Below are 8,590 nucleotides of genomic sequence, written 5' to 3' on the forward strand. Positions count from 1 at the left end.
GTTATGGGGGGGGAAAAGAGGAACAAATGTAATCTGAACAATAAAGAATTAAAAAAAAAAAAAAAAGAACTCAAGCCCTGACCAGTTTGGCTCAGTGGAAGGGCGTCAGCCTGCGGACTGAAGGGTCCCAGGTTCGATTCCGGTCAAGGGCATGTACCTTGGTTGCGGGCACATTCCCAGTAGGAGGTGTGCAGGAGGCAGCTGATCGATGTTTCTCTCTCATCAATGTTTCTAACTCTCTATCCCTCTCCCTTCCTCTCTGTAAAAAAATCAATAAAATATATTGAAAAAAAAAAAGAACTCAAATGACCATTAACTATGAAATGGGTAACTTTATATATACATTTTGCACAATAAAATACAGTTAAAGAAACCAACAGGGCATTGATTTCAAATTCCTAACATCTAACAAAATAAGTTATATAATACCCAATTATGTAATACCCAAAAAATGAATGTACAGTAGGTCCTTAGGTTACGTCAGAGATCTGTTCCTACGACACGACAATGCAACCTAACGCAATTTTCGCTGTAAGTCGGAACCCACCTACATAAGCACCTACGTCACTCACATGGAGCACATACACAGCAGTAATGAAGTGAAACAGTAAATAATTTTAAAAGAAAGATAACAATTCCTGACCTTTACTTGTAGTAATAATAAAAAACATAAAACATATGTACATATGTCGAAATGACAGAATTTTTTAAATAAATACTGTAAATGGGAGATGGCGATGTAACCACAAAACAACGTAACCCGAGGACTGCCTGTATTTATATAAATTTAAAAAACAGGTAAAATTACTTTTGAATGTATAAAATCTGTAACAACTTAACAGCAAAATGTTTCTAAATATTAGAATCTTCTCCTAAAATTATTTTGTTTATGCAGTTTCATCCACTACATTACCCTGTCTTCTGGCAGTAAAAGGCAGGGCACAAACAGCAGCATCAGCATATAATGAGCACCTCCTATATGCCAGTCTCTGCCATGAATTGTTCACTCATTTTCTTAACACATCTGAAGTTGGTATTATTGTATTCCCATTTCACAGAAGAGGAAACCGAGGAAACCTATCCTATATAATAAAACCTTAATATGCAAATCGACTGTACAGCAGAACAAACAGGCAGAACTGGTCGCTATGACGTGCACTGCCCCCCTTTCCCAAGAGGGAGGCGACTAGCGGCGGTGGCAGCAATTGGGGGGAGGGGGGGTGGCCAGTGGGCAGCGTCAGGCCACCAGCCAAGGTGGGTTCCAGAAGGGGCCCCCCTGATTGCCCTGCCTGCTGGTCACCCCACAGATGGTCCTGATCTCCAGGCAGGCCTAGGGACCCTACCCTATATATTGAGAACTGTCTCTTAGATTTAAAAATTAAAACCTGGCAAGGCTACTCTAACACTGAAAAAGCAGGATGATGCAGCGATGACATGCATGGACTCTGGCTTGCATATTTTGTGGTCAGCCCTGATTCTGACACATATAACTGTGTGACAAAGCCAGTTATTTAACCTCTCTCTGCTTCAGTTTTCCCACCCATAAGATGGGGAAAATGATACTACTGCCTCAGAATGATCATGTTATGTACTACTTTTTATAATCAGGGCAAAAAAATGTAGCTGCCCATACAACAGCAAGATGCCTTGCACCTGTATGGAAAGTATGGTCACTGGTGCATGCAGTGTCCTGGATTGTGAGACTGCCGGTTTAGGCCTGACATCCCCCGAGGGGTCCCGGATTACAAGAGAACGCAGGCCAGGCTGAGGGACCCCCTACCCCCCCATATGCATGAATTTTGTGCACTGGGCCTCTAGTAGTTAATATAAGGACCTGAGGTAGGGCTAGGGATGAAGCAACAGCTTGAGCTGGTACAACTAACCACCAGAGTGACTAAAAACACTAGCAGGATTTCCATGAAGGGTAACCTTGGGGTCTCACATAACTGATTATGAATCTGCTCAGATCATGCAAAAATGTGTGGTTTCTTTCACTCATAGGTGCCACTCAGGGGCAGCACTGAGACTGCTGATCTGCCTCCAATTTTAACTAAATCCTGCACCACGCCGGCCTCTCCCTGCCCTGAGCACCTCACTGCCCGAAGCCCTGTGGGGCTGTGGAGTGGAGAAGCTTTTGGTGCTGCCTGTGGGTAAAGGTGGGTGGACAGACAGTGTCTTTGGTTGGTTGATTGTTGTAATCAATAAACAAGAAATAGAAGGAGGAAATTTCGGGTTCTTCTATATCACTCAGTTCCTATTACCAAAATTGTTTTCCATCTTTTTCAGGCCAAGCAAAGAGGACCAGCAACTGGTGGAATGTAAAAGTCAATAAAAGTAGAGTTTCAAAATGACAAAGATGCTCACAACTGGGCCCAGTTCAGGCTAGTTTAAAAGACAGGCTTTAAGATTCTGAGAGACGATTAAGATTTTTGTCTAAACTTCAGAGTGTTAACTAAAGCAAAAAAGCTATTTCAAATTGAGAATTCAAAACTGGTTTAAAGCCCTGACCGGTTTGGCTCAGTGGATAGAGCGTCGGCCTGCGGACTCAAGGGTCCTGGGTTCGATTCCAGTCAAGGGCATGTACCTTGGTTGCGGGCACATCCCCAGTGGGGAGTGTGCAGGAGGCAGCTGATCGATGTTTCTCTCTCATCGATGTTTCTAACTCTCTATCCCTCTCCCTTCCTCTCTGTAAAAAATCACTAAAATATATTTTTAAAAAAAATTGGTTTAAAAATATACTAAAATCATACACCTTAGAATGAAGTTACATTAGCCAGTCATCCATTACACAAATTATTAAAAAGCTTCTAAGTACATATATTATGCTGCTTTGATATTTTTGCAATTGGCAGTAAACAAATTAGTGAAACAAAAAAATATGCCATAAGATACCTTCAGGTAGCGTTCAATATTATTCATCAAAATATCAATTTCTTCCTTGGACCACATCCCCTGCTTCCATTTATGTCCTTTAAAAGAAAACAAGTAATATTATAGAAAATGTTATTCCTTGAGAAGAGTACATTACTAAAGATTTGCTTTCTGATTAAATATATTATCTATGAAAATAAAATGTAGCTAATTTAATTTCTCATTCATCTGAAACTTGAAAGATCCCTAGGTAAAGTTGCTTTTGAAACCTCTGATTTTTAAGAAAGAATACATTTGACCCTACTAAATAAAGAGAATGGTAAGTAAAAGATTTAAAAAATGTGGCTTCCACTCAGTAACTTCTCTTACCCTTTCAGTAGTCTAGAACAGCAGTTGCCAACTGGTGGTCCGTGAGGTCCGAAAGGTTGGCGACCGCTGGTCTAGAACACCTAAAAAGACTTACAAGTATTAGAAAAGCCCAACTGTGCTAAAAACTTGCTGAAAATTTTCTCCAATGAAAAATAAACTTTATGGGCAAAATAACATATACAAAGATTCTAGGGCAAGGTAAACATAATACTCTGGATACCTACCAAGTGAACAGTATATTCTAAATGTGTATTTACAGTGGTTAAGAACAATTTACTTACTTTTGTTTCCTTTTCTTAGAGTGGCACATCCACAACCCCCATTCTCTTGTAGCAGCTTTCTAGCAATCCTTATGAGCATAGCTGCACTACAAACACCACGTGACAGTAAGCCTCTAAGCTACTTATCAGACCAAAGTAAGTAGATCTTTGAAAATGCTTGATTTCCTAGTACCATAAGCAGTAACTGTACTGTATTGTTTTTTAAATGCCACCACTATCCATTTGCTCAAAAATTAACAGGACAATACCTACTACATTTCAGAAAAATGATCGATTATTGAAAAATGGTGGTTTCATGAGCTCATTCAGTCATTTAGTGCCAAATTTAATTTAATGAGGAAAGTTCAAGTTTAATTCAATTAGAAATAAGCCAGTCAGAAAAGATTAAGAATCGTAAGATTTCACTCACAGGTAGGATATAAAAGTGAACCTCATAGACATAGACAACAGTATGATGGTTACCAGAGGGAAAGGGTTGGGGGTTGAGTAAAGGGAGAAAAGGGCCAAATATATGGTGATGAAGAACAATCTGACTGTGGGTGGTGGGCACACAATGCAATATACAGATCACGTATCATAGAAATGTACACTTGAAAACTATATGATCTTATTAACCAATGTCAGCCCAATAAATTTAATAAAAAGAAAAAGAAAAGCTCAATTACTGTAACTACTTAATCACAATTTTGAAGGTCCAACTCAGAATCCTAATGATTATAAGTTCTTTTTATCTCCATCTTTTCCAGCAGACACTAAAATTCACAGTATATCTTACCTTTGTTAGTCAGAGAATCCTTATCTTCTTTAGTTGTAAACCATGCTTGGCTAACTGCTGAAACTTCCTCATTACCCAAGGGAGATATTTCATCTAGTTGCTCATTCTGTAGAATCTTGAAAAGGTAAAAATATACATTTGTATACTTATATATTTAAATTAGTACATACAAACAATAAAATGGAAATGCTGGGGTTGAGTTATGATTTTTAATGTCCTCATAGGTAGTTTGCTATGTAAATATTTAGTCATCTGTAATGTAATCTGTTAAATTTAAAGGATTAACAGGCTAAATCAAAAGACATTTTACAAAATTATGGTCTGCTTACTGTTCACTGACAACTTTATGGTGGTCAACTTCTAGAGTGTCATAACTCCAACCATCACTAATGTATCCCTTCTCCTCAAAGAATTGTATGATACTACTTTTTACTGTTTTTGCAGCTATACAGTCTTTATTGAAAAACGTGGACACTAATGACAATGAAAACACAACAATCCAAAACCTATGGGACACAATGAAAGCAGTCCTGAGAGGGAAGTTTATAGCTCTACAGGCCTATCTCAAAAAGCAAGAAAAAATGGTAGTAAATCATATAACTCTACAACTCAAAGAATTAGAAAGAGAGCAACAAGAAAACCCCAGAGTGAGCAGAAGGAAGGAGATAATAAAGATTAGAGCAGAAATAAATGACATAGAGACCAAAAAAACAATACAGAAAATCAATGAAACCAAGAGCTGGTTCTTTGAAAGGATAAACAAGATCGACAAACCTCTAGCCAGGCTCACCAAAAAGCAAAGAGAGAGGACCCAAATAAACAAAATCAGAAACGATAGAGGCGAAATAACAACAGACCCCACAGAAATACAAATGATTGTTAAAAAATACTATGGACAGCTCTACTCCAACAAACTAGACAACCTGGAGGAAATGGACAAATTCCTAGAAAAATACAACATTCCAGCACTCAATCAGGAAGAATCTAAAAATCTCAATAGGCCAATAACTATGGAAGAAATTGAAGCAGTCATCAAAAAGCTTCCAGCAAACAAAAGCCCAGGACCAGACGGCTTCACAGGGGAGTTTTACCAAACATTCAAGGAAGAACTAAAACCTATCCTCCTCAGACTACTACAAAAAATTCAAGAGGAAGGAACACTTCCAAGCTCATTCTATGAAGCCAGCATCACCCTAATACCAAAACCAGGTAAAGACAACACAATGAAAGAGAATTACAGGCCAATATCCCTCATGAACATAGATGCCAAAATCCTCAACAAAATCTTAGCAAATCGGATCCAGCAGTACATCAGAAAGATCATACACCATGACCAAGTAGGATTTATCCCAGGGATGCAAGGATGGTACAATATACGCAAATCAATAAACGTGATACATCACATAAACAAATTGAAGGAAAAAAACCACATAGTCATATCAATTGATGCAGAAAAAGCATTTGACAAAATTCAACACCCATTTTTGATAAAAACTCTCAGCAAGGTGGGAATAGAAGGATCATACCTCAACATAATAAAAGCCATATATGACAAACCCACAGCCAACATCATACTCAATGGACAAAAACTAACACCATTTCCCCTAAAAACAGGAACAAGACAGGGATGCCCACTCTCACCACTCCTGTTCAACATAGTACTGGAAGTATTAGCCATTGCAATTAGGCAAGAAGAAGAAATAAAAGGCATCCAAATTGGAAAAGAGGAAGTAAAACTGTCCTTATTTGCAGATGACATGATATTATACATACAAAACCCTAGAGACTCCATCAAAAAGCTACTAGACTTAATACATGAATTTGGCAATGTAGCAGGATACAAAATTAACCCCAAGAAATCTGAGGCATTTCTATACACCAATAGTGAACTTTCAGAAAGAGAGATTATAAAAACAATCCCATTTACCATCGCACCAAAAAAATTAAGATACCTAGGAATAAACTTAACTAAAGAGGTAAAAGACCTCTACTCAGAAAACTACAGGACGTTGAAAAAAGAGATAGAGGAAGACATAAAGAGATGGAAGAACATACCATGTTCTTGGATTGGTAGAATCAACATCATTAAAATGTCCATACTACCCAAAGCAATCTATAAATTCAACGCACTTCCCATTAAAATACCAACGGCATATTTCACAGACCTAGAACGAACTCTCCAAAAATTCATCTGGAACAAAAAACGACCCCGAATAGCTGCAGCGATCCTGAGAAAGAACAAAGTAGGTGGGATCTCAATACCAGATATCAAGCTGTATTACAAAGCCACTGTTCTCAAAACTGCCTGGTACTGGCACAAGAACAGACATATAGATCAATGGAATAGAATAGAGAACCCAGAAATCGGCCCGAACCAATATGCTCAATTAATATTTGACAAAGGAGGCAAGAACATACAATGGAGCCAAGACAGTCTCTTCAATAAGTGGTGCTGGGAAAATTGGACAGATACATGCAAGAAAATGAAACTAGACCACCAACTTACACCATACACAAGAATAAACTCAAAATGGATAAAGGACTTAAATGTACGACAGGAAACCATAAAAATTCTAGAAGAATCCAAAGGCAACAAAATCTCAGACATATGCCAAAGCAATTTCTTCACTGATACAGCTCCTAGGGCAGTTGAAACTAAAGAGAAAATGAACAAATGGGACTACATCAAAATAAAAAGCTTCTGCACAGCAAAAGAAACCATCAACAAAACAACAAGAAAACCCACTGCGTGGGAAAACATATTTGCCAACGTCATATCTGATAAGGGCCTAATCTCCAAAATTTATAGGGAACTCATACAACTTAACAAAAAGAAGATAAACAATCCAATCAAAAAATGGGCAAAGGATCTAAATAGACACCTTTCAAAAGAGGACATTCAGAAAGCCAAGAGACATATGAAAACATGCTCAAAGTCACTAATCATCCGAGAGATGCAAATCAAAACAACAATGAGGTACCATCTCACACCTGTCAGAATGGCTATCATCAACAAATCAACAAACGACAAGTGCTGGAGAGGATGTGGAGAAAAAGGAACACTTGTGCACTGCTGGTGGGAATGCAGACTGGTGCAGCCACTATGGAAGACAGTATGGAGTTTCCTCAAAAAACTGGAAATGGAACTCCCATTTGACCCTGTGATCCCACTTCTAGGAATATATCCCAAGAAACCAGAAACACCAATCAGAAAGGATATATGCACCCATATGTTCATAGCAGCACAATTCACCATAGCTAAGATCTGGAAACAGCCTAAGTGCCCATCAGTAGATGAATGGATTAGAAAACTGTGGTACATCTACACGATGGAATACTATGCTGCTGTAAAAAAGAAGGAACTCTTACCATTTGCAACAGCATGGATGGAACTGGAGAGCATTATGCTAAGTGAAATAAGCCAGTCAATGAAGGAAAAATACCACATGATCTCACACATTCATGGATAATAGAGACCATTATAAACTTTTGAACAATAATAGATACAGAGGCAGAGCTGCCTCAAACAGATTGTCAAACTGCAGCGGGAAGGCCAGAGAGGGTTGGGGGGCAGAAGGGAGGGGAGTAAGAGATCAACCGAAGGACTTGTATGCATAATACCCTTTGTAATACTTTTAGCAAAAAATAAAAATAAAAATTAATAAAAAAAAAAAAAATAATTCACACCATAAAATTCACCCTTTAAAGAATACAATTCAGTGGCTTTTAGTATATTTATGCAATTATCACTGGGCACATTTTCAATTACATACATACCTAATCTAGCAATTTCTGCAGGAACAAAGCTACTTTTAAGACTTGACCTTGAGAGAGACCAAGATGGCGGCATAGGTAAACACCAGAGACTGCTGCCGCAAACAACCACTTCAAAAATACAACTAAAAGACGGAACGGACATCACCCAGAACCGCAGGAAGGCTGGCTGAGGAGAGACTCTTCAACTAGAAGGAAAAATAACAGCACACCGAGGCTCAGAGGAGGCGCAGTGTGGAAAAAACTCAGGTGCGGAGGTGCGCGCGCAAAGCGGGCTGGTGGCTGAGAGCGCGGTTGTCGTTTTCGGTCAGGGGGGAGTCTCAGACTCTGAGCTCCAGATACGGGCGAATCGCTGGGGACTCGGACTCAAACGGGAGAAGCGGGAGTGTCTGGCAGCATCTGGAAGGCAGCTTTCTCTCCGAGGTTTGCAGCGGTTCCTGGGGTTCTGAGAAGCAGAGCCTCTGGGAACGGGACTGAGGGCACCATAACCGCTCCCTCCGCCCGCCCTGCCCTGTTGATC

General features: G+C 39.2%; 2 protein-coding genes across 6 annotated transcripts in view; one reads left to right on the forward strand and one right to left on the reverse strand.

Annotated features, from left to right (window-relative positions):
* TMEM243 (transmembrane protein 243, mitochondrial) overlaps positions 1-4,351 on the forward strand; it is a 60,042-nt gene extending 55,691 nt beyond the window's left edge. The window contains exons 4-6 of one of the 4 annotated variants that reach the window (XR_001364028.1): positions 2,002-2,156; positions 3,541-3,656; positions 4,268-4,351. Coding sequence is in view for 2 of the 4 variants with exons in the window: in XM_014547584.1 (XP_014403070.1) it covers positions 2,002-2,154 (153 nt within the window). In the remaining 2 variants the exon portion in view is untranslated. Of the gene's footprint in view, positions 1-2,001; positions 2,488-3,540; positions 4,075-4,267 lie in introns of those variants that run through there. The other 3 variants (XR_001364027.1, XM_014547584.1, XM_014547583.1) reach the window with 3 other exon arrangements.
* The window catches only part of DMTF1 (cyclin D binding myb-like transcription factor 1), a 66,111-nt gene that overhangs the window by 34,445 nt on the left and 23,076 nt on the right, over positions 1-8,590 (reverse strand). Inside the window, exon 1 of one of the 2 annotated variants that reach the window (XM_014547581.1) lies at positions 2,893-2,969. The exons of the other annotated variant lie outside the window; for it this stretch is intronic. The gene's annotated coding sequence lies outside the window, so the exon portion shown is untranslated. Of the gene's footprint in view, positions 1-2,892; positions 2,970-8,590 lie in introns of those variants that run through there. 2 annotated transcript variants of the gene reach the window in all.

Source organism: Myotis brandtii, unplaced genomic scaffold (genome assembly GCF_000412655.1).
Source record: "Myotis brandtii unplaced genomic scaffold, ASM41265v1 scaffold48, whole genome shotgun sequence".
Taxonomy (NCBI): Eukaryota; Metazoa; Chordata; class Mammalia; order Chiroptera; family Vespertilionidae; genus Myotis; species Myotis brandtii.